The sequence below is a fragment of the Saccostrea cucullata genome, unplaced genomic scaffold (assembly GCF_032062105.1).
Source record: "Saccostrea cucullata isolate Sc308-1 unplaced genomic scaffold, CSIRO_AGI_Scuc_v1 ctg7, whole genome shotgun sequence".
Classification (NCBI taxonomy): Eukaryota; Metazoa; Mollusca; class Bivalvia; order Ostreida; family Ostreidae; genus Saccostrea; species Saccostrea cuccullata.
This window is the reverse complement of record NW_026935080.1, coordinates 580,114-595,397: the sequence shown is the minus strand read 5'-3', so window position 1 is coordinate 595,397 and position 15,284 is coordinate 580,114. Positions and strand designations below refer to the sequence as shown.

The 15,284-nt window shown below is 31.6% G+C and overlaps 1 protein-coding gene across 1 annotated transcript; it reads left to right on the top strand.

The window, feature by feature from the left end:
- Positions 1-1,904: 1,904 nt before the first annotated feature.
- LOC134241834 (ras-related protein Rab-2-like) lies at positions 1,905-13,388 on the top strand. The gene is given in 9 exon segments (XM_062723860.1): positions 1,905-2,041; positions 2,806-2,877; positions 3,285-3,352; positions 4,921-5,003; positions 6,158-6,250; positions 6,545-6,656; positions 7,554-7,622; positions 12,990-13,040; positions 13,042-13,388. Coding segments are annotated over 9 exon segments (657 nt in total). The 5' UTR covers positions 1,905-1,995; the 3' UTR covers positions 13,105-13,388.
- Positions 13,389-15,284: the final 1,896 nt, after the last annotated feature.

The window sequence follows — 15,284 nt, the reverse complement described above, 5'->3', positions numbered from 1 at the left end:
TACCTCTACCTGTGAAATATGAAATCTCTAGTCAAACTGTCAAAAGTTATTGCCAAGGTTAATTTTTTAAAGTGGGTTGATCTCTTAGGTTATGGTGAAAAGGTAAAAAAAAAAAAGCAAATCCAAGGAAAGGTCTTTTCACAGTGAATACACATGAGAAGAATGAAAGGCCAAGCACCATCCAGTCGAAACTTTTAATAAAATTCGTCATAACATGGGTTATAATCCAATTTGTATCATTTGGCAATTAAAATTTCTAATTTGATATATTCATCAGTGGCCGGATCCAGTTTAAGAACTAATTCAGTTAGATCCTTATATTTTCCATTTCTAAATTTTATGCCCCCGTAAACGAAGTTTCTGCGTTATATAGTTTTTGTCGTGTCCGAATTTTCTCGATTCTAGTGGTAATCTGTGTATTATAGGGAGCATTCATTATTTAATGTTGTAAGAAATTCAAATAGGTGATATCACTTATTCGAATTGGTGATATCACCAATTCAAATTGAATAGGTGATATCACTTATTCGAATGGGTGATATCACTTATTCGAATAGGTGATATCACCTATTCAGCACGAATAGGTGATATCGCTTAATCGAAAAGGTGATATCACCTATTCATTTCCAATAGGTGATATCGCCTAATCGAATAGGTGATATCACCTGTTGGAAATGAATAGGTGATATCACCTATTCGAATAGGTGATATCACCTGTTCGAATAAGTGATATCACCTATTCAAATAGGTGATATCACTTTTTGCCAGTAAATACCAAAACGGCACCTCATAAAATATAAGGAATCACTGTCTAGTTAGTGTAGTGTGCCATGGACATCATCGATAGTGGGAAATAATTTATGCATAACGGGCTTCGCCCGTAATGCAAATTATCCCTTGTTTCCCACTATTTGATGCCCTGCCATACAATACTACCTAGACAGTGATTCCTTAAATAAATTGGTGAGTTTTCCTTAAATTTTGAGTAGGCATGTTTTATTGAATTGTTTGTTAACACAGCTCAACCTGCAGTGACTGATGTAAAATAAAATCAATGAAAATACGTAAATTGGCATTAATAAGAAAAAATTTGATTTGGAACAGTAAAAACATTTCAGGTGAAGATGCCTATTTAAAATATATATTTTTGGAAAGATGCGATCAAAAACAAGAAATTGGCTTAAAAAAAATTTATGATATCAATATTAGTCTATCTTCATCGGGAATCCGATGTGTAGATCATCCATCTACATGGGGAATCCGAAAAATTCATGCACGTGCTCTGCATGTATGTAAGAGGCTCGTTTTATTTTACTAGGTGGTAAATGTATTCGGCTAGTACAGTGTTAGATATATTTTAATCAATTTAAAATTATTAAAAAAAAAAAAGAAGGAGAAGAAATACTTCGTCCTTTGTTTATTGCTGAGGAATTTAAATGATTTTTTTCCTAAAAATTTTAATTGTACTCTTTCTGCTTGCTTTTTAAATGTTTCTTTTTTTCCCATTACATGTATTACTATACAAGAAGTGTATATATATCTAAAGTGGGCGCAATGCAGCAATGATTCTATGACCAGTTTTTCTTCTCCAGATCAAGCTTGACATTCTTCATAACGATAATTAAAAATGTGATTATTATTGAAATATTCTATAAACAGATAAATATTTGTTTCAAGTAACAGGGTATTAAAAGAGTCAAAAGCTTTACTGATCTATCATTCATTTAGGTAACTCATTCATCTGTTGCAAAAAATTACATACGTCTTTTTTTAAAAATAAAATTATACGAACTTTTAAAGAAAAAATTCATTAATTTTCCGTCAATTTAAACTTTTGATAAAATCCTTGTGATAAATAATAAAACGGATTTGGTCTCGGAACTTATTTAGAGTTTAGAATGTCTTCCACGTATTAGAACTTCCGGTGTTCTCGTGACGTCAAACTTTTTTTCATCAACAAATCGAGGATCTACGCCAATAATAAAGAAGCAGAAAATGTCATATGCATATCTTTTCAAGTACATTATAATAGGAGATACAGGTAATATATTTTCATTAAGATATTCGTGATTTGGCATGTAATATAGCAGAGAAGGGGAATTTAACGTTCGACACAGAAGTTCCATTATGATGCCATTGTCATTGATTGCAAGATTATTGATTTTGGCTTCAAAATGGCTGTCTCTTAAACAACCCAAGGAAAAATTATGTTAAAAAAATGAATTAAAAGTTCATTAGAATTATACTATTGTCTTTTGATTGGGGGTAAATACATATTGACAGTTTGTCAGTGAATATATTTAGTGCATTTTCCACTTCATCAGTGTCACGTAGTACTTGCCTTGATGGGAAGCTTGACATTTGCAATAATCACTGCTTTGCCCCTAACATACCATAAAACAGTGTTTGAAATAACTATGTGCCTGACCACCTGAGACATGCGAATTTTGTCGCGGGTGGACAGATTTGCATGCACCGCAATCTGATGAAAATCAGATCCTTTGATCCACTCACATAGACCGCTACACAAGGATCTTAAGAAACTCTATTCAGGGTCCTAAAATTCATTGTTGCTAAAATGAATTATTAAGATATGATAGACAAATATTTTCTCGGGCTGCTACTTGATTTTTGGCGGTGCTGACCACTGACTAGCAGACAGCCCTGTATGTCTGGCTTATTTTATGATGAGTTTCAAACACCCTGTAAAATTTTAGTATGCTATTCTAAGAATAAGATCAAATTTTAATGTACCCAGTAATTAAATTACAGGGATAATGTTTACAATGTCATATATTATTTCAGGAGTTGGGAAGTCATGTCTTCTGCTTCAGTTCACAGACAAAAGATTTCAACCCGTCCATGACTTAACAATAGGTAATTTATTTGTGTTTATTTCACTGATTTAAAGAAAGCTTTTACATAGTCAACCCCTTTGGATGCTATAAGGTTGCAGATGAATAAGGGTGGTAAAAAAATTTGAAGGATAGATCATTTCATGATAACTGAGGAACTACTCTTTCGGTCTTTGGCAGTCCAAATTGATACATTTTGGTGAAGTATTCAGATATAAGGTATAAAAACAAATGTTCAGTATACACTCTGTCATTTCATTATTTCGCCAAACATTATTAATTTGCCCTGCAATAGAGTAGTGCTACAGCTAGCATAAAAGACTGATTGTAAATATGTCAGTATCAAAGTATTGTTTCGTTTAATTACTGTATAGAGTTTTTTGCAGTTGATATTATATAGTAAAAGTGTATATATGTATTGAATTACAGGTGTGGAATTTGGAGCTCGAATGATAACTATAGATGGAAAACAAATTAAACTACAGATCTGGGATACAGTGAGTTTACATAGTCTGACTATTTGGAATTGAAGTACATCACTACATGTACATTGTATATATAGCTTGTAATTTCTCTGTTATTCATTGTTTTGGTCATGTTGAAATGATAAGGTCCAGATGTTAGCCTGTGGCCATTCATCATGTTCACACTGTATTGATTATTTACAAAAGATTGTGGATTACTACTGTGTGATTGACCAAAATTGATTTTCAAAGACAGATGTTTTTGGCATGTTGATAACAAGATAGAAGTTCAAGCCTTCTCTTGTTTGTTGTCAAAATGATAAGAGTAATATTAGTATTAAAGCAAACCATGAATTTAATGTTATCATATATTATTTGCATTTGGCTGCTGCTTTTCTTTTCTGTGTCTTGATTTCATCAAAATAACTAGCATTTCATAGCTCCTAATATAAACTGTTTACAACTGAAGCAAAACTGGTTAGTATGCATGTGCATTATCAGCAGCCAGTCATTGTTTTATTCCTAGCTATTTCAAACCTACCCATGGGCCTTTCATCAAATCATGAATCTCAGGGTTGGGTGATTATTTACATAGGATTTCTAAATAATGCATGTCTTTTGTATTGAACACATTGTTATTATAAGTATTAGCATATTTTTTATAAAAATTACTATCATTCCAAAAAATCAAAGATAACAGGGAAATTAGCATTCATAATTTATATAAGAGTTTTGAAGACCAAGAAGGCTAGAAAATTAAATGCACATGTACATGTAATTACAATTTGTTAATTTGGTTTGAGAAGACTTTGTATTTTATCTTGACCATCTGACACAACACTCGTCACATGATAGCCATATATGAATATATACTTAATTGTGCTAAAATGAAATAGATGCAGAAGGTAGGGGTTGTTGAACCACTCAAACTAATCCTCCAATTATACTTGACTGTATTGATAAGACAATCATGAGGTAGTGTGAGAATATGACAGCTTATATTTTTGGCTAAAAACTGCTAATAATTGACTTTGAACCTTTACACACTGACATGACTAAGACTTAGTGAGACAGAAAAGACGATGTCTGTCAAATGTGAATTAACAGTAATGGCTACCGAATTTAGTTTATACCAGTATAAATGAATAACTTTGGCAAATGAAATGAGTGAAGATAAAAAAATGATCAATCTCCAAAAAAGTACAAGGAAAACAGATCTGTGTTCACACAGGGTAACCAAAATCCAAGACCCCCCCCCCTGGAAATTTCAGAGGGAAAAACAGGTGCTTAGGAGGTGTAAGTATCCCATGATGTCAACTTGTCACACCCACAATGAGACTTATTTATTTGGTCAGTTAGACAAAAACAAACACTTAATAGTCATAAATCATGAGATATGTACTAAAAAGAAAAAGATTTGATGTCTTTGATCACAATTATGAGAGTGGTCTGTATAACCATTTTGGAGAAATGTTTCTCTGTGTGCTTGTGTATAGTTTTTCTTCCCCCCTTCCCAGTTGGAAGGCAATCTGAGGTGTACAACAGAATGTTTAAATTACTAGTCTTGAAGATTTTATATCAGTGTTAATTTTACATTACAGGCAGGACAGGAATCATTCCGCTCCATCACAAGGTCGTACTACAGAGGTGCAGCAGGGGCATTGTTAGTGTACGACATCACAAGGTAACGTAGAACTAAAAACGCTGTCAAGAAGAACATTTAAAATACTGCTATAAAGTTAAGTAAAAAAGAAAAAAAAGCATAATAAACATTAACAAATGATTAAGTGCCAGAGTTAAATATAAAAAGCCTAAAATTGGATATATCTGACTGAAGAAAGTGAAACTTAAAAAAATTTCCAACCTTTTTACTAAAATTACTGGACAATATTCATTTTCAGTTGAAGGGATTTAAATTTATACCCCCATTCATATGAGGATGAGCCCATTTTGGGAAGAGGGAGGGGGGGGGGGTTTTATTTTTCCATGGTTATAGAGATATTTGTTGATAATAAAAAAAATCCTCTCATGAGTACATGTATCAGCTCTTCATTTTATCAAATGCATAGGTGAACATGCCTTAATACTGTAGGTTTAAATTTGCTCAAATAATGGCCTCACAGTGCTAGGCATGGGCAACAAAAGAGGTATGACGTGGAATTCAAAACATGTTACATTAGAATTTATTGCCTCATAAAACCAGAACATAAATACTTTAGATCATTTGAAATCTTATTTGTACTCCAATATAATCATCATTAAAGTTTAAAGTAGTTTTGTAACTATGTTGTAACAGTTAAGTAAAATTTATTTCTAAGATATAAAATGTGATGAAAAACAGCAAACATTCAATTAATCACATATAGGTGAACATTCCTATGTAGTGTTGATTCAAATGTAGAATGGTCCCCTGTGGTTTAGAATTGAGTCACACTAGTGTAGTAAAGTTTTACACAGAGGTGTTTAGAGCATTCTAAAAGAACAAAACGATAAAAACCACACATCAAGTCTCAATATACAGAAAAAAAAAAATTAAAACTTACAATTCAAGTCCAAATACATGTAAAAGGTTTTGTTTAGCTGTACTACATGTGTTCACTTAATCATTTTAATACATGTTAAAATGTTTCTATTTTTTCTGGAAGATATGACAAACTTAAGATATTTAAGATAAAAATGGTGGCCATGGGCTTTTTTTCTTAACATAAGGAATTTTTATTCAATTGACACAGAAAAAGTTATTGATATATATGTATTATTTTCATTATTGGAATATGAAGTAAAAGCAATGGTTTAGATAAAAAAAAACCATATTGTAACAATTGTATTGTTTGCTAGGCGTGATACATTCAACCACCTGACAACCTGGCTCGAGGATGCCCGTCAACATTCCAACTCCAATATGGTCATCATGTTAATTGGTAACAAAAGGTCAGTGTTTGGTGGAAAAGTTAGGAAATAAGTAGTTGGATGATATTTTATAGTTTTCTAAATAAGGAAGTCAATTATTGTAAAAAAAAAATTAGACAAACAAATGTTGAGTTGAAAATTGAGTACCATAAATCAAATTACAATGTTTTAAAAAGTTTTCAAGGAAGTTAACATGACAGAGTCATGTAAACAGATTAAGGAAAAAGCTTATAGAGAATGAAAATATTCCTGATCATTATTTTATAAGTATATTTGCCTAGTCATAAATTACAATTTCTTTTCTGTATGAATCAGTGACTTGGAGGCCAGAAGAGATGTGAAGAAAGAAGAAGGTGAGGCGTTTGCCAGAGAACATGGCCTTATCTTCATGGAGACTTCTGCTAAAACAGCAGCAAATGTAGAAGAGGTCGGTAGGATATTTCTCTCCAGGATAATTAATAAATAAGCTTGTATCTATCAACCAATTCCATCAATTTTAAGGGGGCTTTCTTTTATTTGCCCCCCTTCGAAGAAGGGCGGGCATATTGCTTTGCTGCTGTCTGTTGGTCGGTTTGGTCCACTTAGTTTCCGTTCATTTTCTTCGCAACCGTTGTACATACTGAAATGAAATGTTGTATACAGATATATCACATTAATATCTAGGCCAAATTCTGTTTTGGGTCCGATATCACCATTTTTGACAGAGTTATGCCCCTTGGACTTAGAAAAATTTCAATTATTTGCAGTTTCCGCTCATTTTCTTCGCAACCGTTGTACATACTGAAATGAAATTTGGTATACAGATATATCACATTAATATCTAGGCCAACATCTGTTTTGGTTACGAACGCACCATTTTTGACAGAGTTATGCCCCTTGGACTTAGAAAATTTTCAATTATTTGCAGTTTCCGCTCATTTTCTTTGCAACAGTTGCACATACTGAAATGAAATTTGATATACAGATAAATCACATTAATATTTAGATCAGATTCTGTTTTGGATATGATCGCACCATTTTTGACAGAGTTATGCCCCTTGGACTTAGAAAAAAATTCCAATTATTTGCAGTTTCCTTTCATTTTCTTTGCAGAGGTTGCACATACTGAAATGAAATTTGGTATACAGATTTATCAGATGACTATCTCGGGCAAGTTCTGTTTTGGGTACAATTGCGCCATTTTTGACAGAGTTATGCCCTTTTGGACTTGGAAAAATTCCAATTTAGGGGGAGGGGGGCATAAGTATTCTACAAACATCTCTTGTTTTACTGTGAAGTATATGCTGCTCATTTCTGACTTTGTTTATTTTATTATTTATTGCAGGCTTTTATAAATACAGCCAAAGAAATTTATCAAAAGATTCAAGATGGTGTGTTTGATATAAATAATGAGGTTTGTATGAAAATTTCGTTTTAGGGAGATCTTTTTATTAAGAGTATAATTTTGGTTTATGTATGACACAGACATAAATGTTTCGTATGATACTTGTCATAGATTCACAGATTATAAGTATGTGTACATTTTGGATTAACATTTGTAGTACAAGTCACAACTTAATGAGAGAAAAAGAATACAAACAACTAAGTGCAAATTGATAATTATCCAGCTGATGTATAATTTTTGCTAATCATGAATTGATAATAACAATTTCAGTTTCTGCATACAATATTTCAAACTTTATGATAATAAACAATTTCATTGTAACCTTTCATTAATTTAGTGCATTTTTTAGGTCACCTGAGTAAACTCAGGTGACCTATTGCTATCCGTTTTCGTCTGTCGTCGTTCGTCGTGCGTTAACATTTGAACATTTTCAGCTTCTTCTCTGCAACCACTGAACCAATTTCAACCAAATTTGGCACAAAGCATCTATGGGTGAAGGGGAACAAAAATTGTGAATTTCATGATCCCTGCCCCCCTGGGGCCTGAGGGGTGGGGCCAAAACCACTAAAATTAATGCAATCTTTAAAAATCTTCTTCTTTACTCCTGGACATCAAGCAATCAAACTGTTTGCATGATTGTAATCAGCAATGAGTCCTCTACCAAAATTGTGAAATTCATGGCACTGGGGTCAGGGGTTCTAGTGCTAGGGCGGGGCTAAATAAGTAGGTAGTGAAAATGCATTATTTCTTTGAAAATCTTCTTCTCTGCTCCTGGGTATTAAATAAACCAACAAAGTACATAGTTATGATGAGCAAGAGTGCCTCTACCTAAATTGTGAATTTTATGGCCCCAGGGTCAGGGGTTCTGGTGTTAGGGCGGGGCTCTATTAATTATATAGTGAAAATACATTATTTCTTTGAAAATCTTCTTCTCTGCTCCTGGGTATTAAATAAACTATCTAAGTACATAGTTATGATGAGCAAGAGTGCCTCTACCAAAATTGTGAATTTTATGGCCCCAGGGTCAGGGGTTCTTGTTTTAGGGTGGGGCTCTAATGATTATATAGTGAATTGCATGAATTCTTTGAACATCTTATCCTTTGCTCCTGGTTAATATGCTAATGATCTAATTACATATTTAAGGCCAGGATTTATTTTATTTTCAGTTGTACAAAGCCTCCGCTCAAGGTTTTGAATTTTCAGAAAAAAATAAAACAATTTTTTTCTTTCCGATGTCAAATATGAGTCGGGATCGAGATTTCAAATTTACGAACTCGCACTTCCGGTTTTAAGATGAAGCGGCGGGTAAATAAAGCTAGCTTGGTTTAGTGTAAAATTCATCGATACGAGTGCCATTCAAAACGTTTCACCCGTTCAAAGGACAAATAAAATGCTGACGACTTTGTTGCACAATGACATGCTGGTGAGATACCGTATAAGTGGAAATTTTTGCGAGATGCAAATTTAGCGATTTGACCTTAAAAACTGGTAATTTATTTTTAGCGAGATGTTATTTTAGCGATTTTAAAATGCCACATTAAAGAAGCTATTACAAATACAATGCAATTTATTTTTAGCGATATTTAATTTTAGCGATCTCAGCACCCTCGCTAATAATGCCAAAATTAAATCCTCGCTAAAAATTCTACTTATACGGTAATTATGTATTCGTTTCAAAAGTTTCTGTCTGTAAATTATTTTCCTCCCCCAGGTTTTAAACTGCCCGTGGTAGCTATTGCATATTGCCAGCGACATTGTTTAGGTCTCTGTTATAGCTTACAGTCTAAGCATCATTCTTCAGATAAGGGTTGCTTATGCATCAGATGTAATGAATAAAACTATGGGAGAAGTTAAGTCCATTTGAGGTCAGAAGAAATGAACAATAACCTGAAGAAATAAAAAAAAAATTCAACTATTAAAAGGCAAGAATATACAAATATATACAGGCATGTAGTATCATTTGTATCAGCCAGAGAAATTATTTTACACTTAATTGAAAAAATGTTCACCGTACTCCCCAATACTCCCTGTCTGTTTTATGATAGGAATTATAATTTTAGGCATCAAGTAAATTTTAGAACAATGTCTACACCTTCACCTAACACATATTAAAAAAATGAAGATATATTGAAAGACTTTTAAAGAATTGATTTTTTAAAATATATTTTGGCCAACATCACAATATATAACTGGCCTAAACTGGCAGATGATGAAATAAGCAATTTTTAAAAATGTTCTACTTTACTATTTGTAAGCATTATGTGTTCAGTGGTAAGGAGCCTATTAGGATAGCATAAAAAAAGAATGTACAATTGATTTATCAAAAATTTTTTTTTTTTTATTTCCTTTTCCTTCGGGACTTTTTTATTCTCATGTTCATAACTAAACCTAAACATAAAAAAAAAATGCTGGCCTTATAATGAAGAGAGGGTCCTCTTTCAAAATAGATAAATTAAGGGGCCACTGGGTCAGGGGTACCATGGGGGTACTTTGACTAAAAATAAATTAATGCTTTGAAATCTGCCCTTTGATAAGCAATGGTGCCTCTTTCAAAATTTGTGATTTTCATGGCTTTTGGATTAAAACACGAACAAAATACGATCGCTGGAAAGTTGTTACATGATACTCAGGTGACCTATAAGGCCCGTGGGCCTCTTGTTTATTTTAACTTTTGGTAAGAGACAGGTCAAACTCTGAAATGAGCAACAGATTTAAAACAATTTTGACAAAAGTCAAAAAACTTTGCAATAAAAATGAAACTTATTCAAAGTCAAAATTTTTACAGCCTACTCTGGATATATTGAAATGCAGGGGACCATGCAAATTATTTCAATATATCCGTAATCCAATATAAGCGAAATCGTGAAGCCGCCACTTTTTATTAAAAGTTCAATCCCAATCTAAAATGAACAACAAACCCGAACAATTAATTCTGTTTACCTATAACAGTGAACAGATTACATGGAATATTAGTCCTTGAAAGTTTGAATAAAATTGTTTCTTTCTGTTGAATTAAAAAGACAATTTCCAATAAATTATTCCCCAATCACATTTATTTACGTTTTGGAGAAAAGTCATATGAGTACTGTTGAACCGGCGCTGCATATTTCATCATAATGAACTCAGGTTAATCCCTTGGATATTTCAAATTTAGTCTTATCAATAGCCATTAACAGACTGAATTGAAATTCAAAGTTAAGGATTTTTTCTAGATCTGTGGGGGTTACTATATTGCGTTTGCCTCAATGCTTCCGTTTATATACGTGGAAACAAAGAATTTAACAGTGAATAATTTTATTTCGTAAGAGCATGCAGCATAAAAACACATAAAGTGAAGACTTATTATTCACACCTTTGTTTATCAGTCGGTCAGACAGGCATAATTACTGTCACAAACCGTAAGACAGCTGCCAGGGAGTACTAATATAACCATTATGAAAACAACTCATTATCACCTCTTGGGACCAAGCAGTGGCTTCAATATAAGCGATATTTCAATATATAAACCGATATCAGTATAACCGTTAATTTTAATGCAAAGAATATGAGAGTCAAAAAACTGTGGACTTATTTTTATTTCAAAATAAAGCGGAATTTCAAATAACCAAGTTCAATATAAGTGGAGTAAGCTGTATCAATATGATAAGTACTTGAATATGAATGACAGATTTCCAGAACTTGAAAAGATATTTCCATGTAAATTTTAAAGTCTATGCTAAAAAAATTACAAAAGGTTTGCTATTCTGTGCATTCTGTATTTCTACATACATGTTACGTTGACAGACTAACATCAGGTTAGACAGCTGACTCTCTAGGTTATTCTTGAGGCAATCCTGAGTATCATTATCTGTGCTAACATAAAGAACTGTTATACATGTAGCCTCAAACACATAAATGAATGCATGAGAAATTATCTGAAGATGAAACATAAAATTTAAATAGTCGATTTTCGATTTTCATGAATAATGTAGTGATTGCCTAAAAAATTGTGTGTTAATTTTGTGTGTGTTCAGATTCATATATGCACCAAAAGCTGTGCAGCAATTTTTTGGTTCTAAAAAATTTGCACTGAATTTTACAGAGGGTTCACAATTTACACATAAAACTTTTGACATTAAGTCTTTCATAGCGATGTAGTGAATTTCATTTAAAATTTTTTTTATCTTTAGGATATATACCATGAGATTGTTAATTCTTTCACACTGCTTTACAATGCATGTATATCAGTAGTGTGTAGTTTAAATGAATTAGAGAGAGATATCATTATCACATTTTCTCATTATTTTAGGCTAATGGTATAAAGTGGACAGCATTCATATTTTTTAAGGTGGTGGATATCTTAAGGAAATCCCTCCTAGTAATTAGGCACAAAAAGGGATTTTCTGTTGGCATTTGGGAATATTCTGATCACATTTTAACACAGTAGAAAAAATTTACAGGAAAAGTTATTATGTTATTTTTTGTTTGTAAAATTTCAAGTTTTTGATATTATATTTTATCTTTGGATAAAAAAAAAATATACTGCTGTTAAAGAAACTTATCATTTATTTAAAATATACATGTATATAACATTTGACTTAGCATCTTCTCAATATTTCTCTTTTTTATGGTTATGTTTTTACTTAACAATTTTTGACAAAAGTAAAAAAATTTATTTCATTTCCAAGGTATTGAAAAAATATATTCATCATGACAACATTTAAAGTGTTACAATATTCCTTTTCAATATAAAATTTCAGACAAGTATCTAGAATTAAAAGATATTTCACATTGTAATTTTAATTTCACCTGTAAAAAAGGTACAATTGGTTTGGTTAATGTGTGTTAAAGATTTTTATTTATGGTTGTAAAATGTGGTACTTTGACATAGATTAACATCATAGTCATCTATATATGTGTTTATTATTTTTATACGCAATCCTGAGTATCATTAACATAAAGAACTGTTATAGCCTCAAACACATATATGAATGCATGAGAAATTATCAAGATGAAACACAAAATTTAAATACAATGTAGTCAATTTTCTTTTTTCATGAATAATGTAGTGATTGCCTTAAAAAATTAAATAATTTTGTCTGTGTTCAGATTCATATGTGCACCAGAAGCTGTGCAGCTATTTTATGGATTTAAAATATATGCACTGAAATTTACAAAGTGTTCACAACTTACACATAAAACTTTTGACAGTTTTAAGTCTTTTTAATTTTAGTGATTTTTTAAAAATTTATTTTTTAAATTTTTTTTGTATCTCTAAAAATGTAAAAAATGAGATTGCTATCCTCTCACACCCATTTACTCGTATATCAGTAGTGTGTAGATTATGAATTATTGAGAGAGTGGGCAAATTTAATGAGCATTTTCTGATTATTTTAGGCTAATGGTATAAAGATTGGACCTCAGCATTCCCCCAGCAGAAAGCTTGCCCTCCTCGTCAGGTGGTGGATCACAAGGGGGTGTGATGTTGTTAAAACAAGGAAATCCCTCCTAGTGGGAAGGGGAGGCAACCTAGGAAATCAAATTCTGTTGGCATTTGGGAATATTCTGATCACATTTTAACACAGTAGAAAAATATTTACAGGAAAAGTTATTATGGTTTTTTTTTTGTTTGTTTGAAATCCAAGTTTTTGATATTATTTTTATCTAATGGATAAAAAACAATATACTGCTGTTAAAGAAACATAATATCAATTCATTTAAAATATATAAAACATTTGACTTAGCATCTTCTCCAATATTTCTCTTTTTTATGGTTATTATTTTACTTAACATTTGATTCTTTGTACCTACATGTATGATAAATTTATTGCCTTTCAATAGGAATTGAGAAAAATAATGTTGTATCCTGACCTAACATTTCAAGTGTTACAATATTCCTTTTCAATATAAAATTTCATTTGATGGCCAAGTTTGGGCAGGGTAATTAAAACATAGAATTAAATATGAGTATGGTAGAAAACACAAACAGGTGTATGTTATAATTATGATGAATATTCACCTTCAAAATGAAAAATCATGAAATTGAGTGTGGTTAATGTGTGTTAAAGATGTTTTTTTATGGTTGTAAAATGTGGTTTAAGATAATAGATTTTATTTCATAGTCATCTATATATGTGTTTATCTCTTTTTTCCTCTGTTAAAACAATGCTGCATGTATCTGTAATTGCAATACTTCATATTTACAACACAACTGACAAAAAACACAGAAACTTCAAATCATGTCCGCATTATGTGCAATTTGTAAGTTTACTTTTATTAGCTTTATATAATAGTGAACATATGATAATATAAAGAATCAGACAATGCTAAATAAAATTAAAGATTTAATTGTTTCTTCTGAAACTAAATCACTTAATATGAAAACTTGATATACATTAAAAATCTTGCATTAGATTCCTTTGGTAAGTACACTGCATTTTGCAGATAGTACCAATAGTAGAAACATATTTCTTTCTTAAAACTTGCACATATATTTGTGCCAAAAAAGTACAAACAGTTTTTCTGAAATCAAATTTCACTTTTTTGTAGATCTATGACATCTCTGACATTTTTACACATACTTTTTCTTCAATGCCAAATGATATCCTTTTTATCTAGCAATGTCTGGTAAAAACTAGCAGTTTATATAATGTCCTCAGTGTTGTACAGTTCATTGTGAATTCAAGTTCAAACTTCTACATGCAAAAAGTATATTAAAGGCCATTAAATGTGACACATTTTTGTTTTTATTTGATAACCTCGTATTAAAGAATGCAAGGAATGTTTTTGAGAGAAGTAAAATAAGGACTGCAGTCTAGTACTGATTCTTAGGTAAATGATCTGTCATCTGTAGCATAATGAACAATTTTTTAAAAAAAATTTGAGGTTTAAGAAACAAGAGGTGTGTGCAACATATCCTTAAGGTATAAGACCAAGTGGACATGTAATGATGATTTCTTGCAGAGGAAGCTACACAGACTCATATTAAAGTAACTCTTACACCATAGTAGTTGTCTTTCCTGTAACTTTCAAACTTACCGGCATATCATGAACTTAACAGATACAGCAAATAATGTTTTTGCCTGTGATACATGTACAGCAAAATTGTTCCTTCCTGATTTACTGTACATTAATCTGGAGTAATTTAATATGCTAGTTGATCCTTATTTTCAGTGATCTGTTTTAACTTGGGTTGTCAATGAGTGACTTGTTCCTGAAATACATGTACTCGTAGTTAATTTCAAACAAAACTGAAATTTATCCACAAACTACCTAAAAAAACAAATTAAGTACTCATTAATTTCTTTTTAAACAATTTATTGCACCTCTGTTTCAGTTTATTACAATTTGCTCCTCTGACAAAGTGCAAATGACTAGAATTCATGCCACTTCCGACATATATTTTAACACGCACTTGAAATACATTTACCATATTAAATGAAGAAATCCGCTGCTACATCTACATAAATATGTCTCTATGCTTTATGTAAACAAAACAGGTGGGGTTACTAAAGTATTACACAACATGTAATTGTATCACAGAATTTTTTTTACAATAATTGTAACATCACCCTACTATGGTTAACAATTCACATTTTATGATAGTCGAGTAAATATTATGTACAAATTGCACCCAACAGAAAGTATGTGTTGCAGTTTATGCAAAACAATTGTTCTTTTTAAACATTTTGA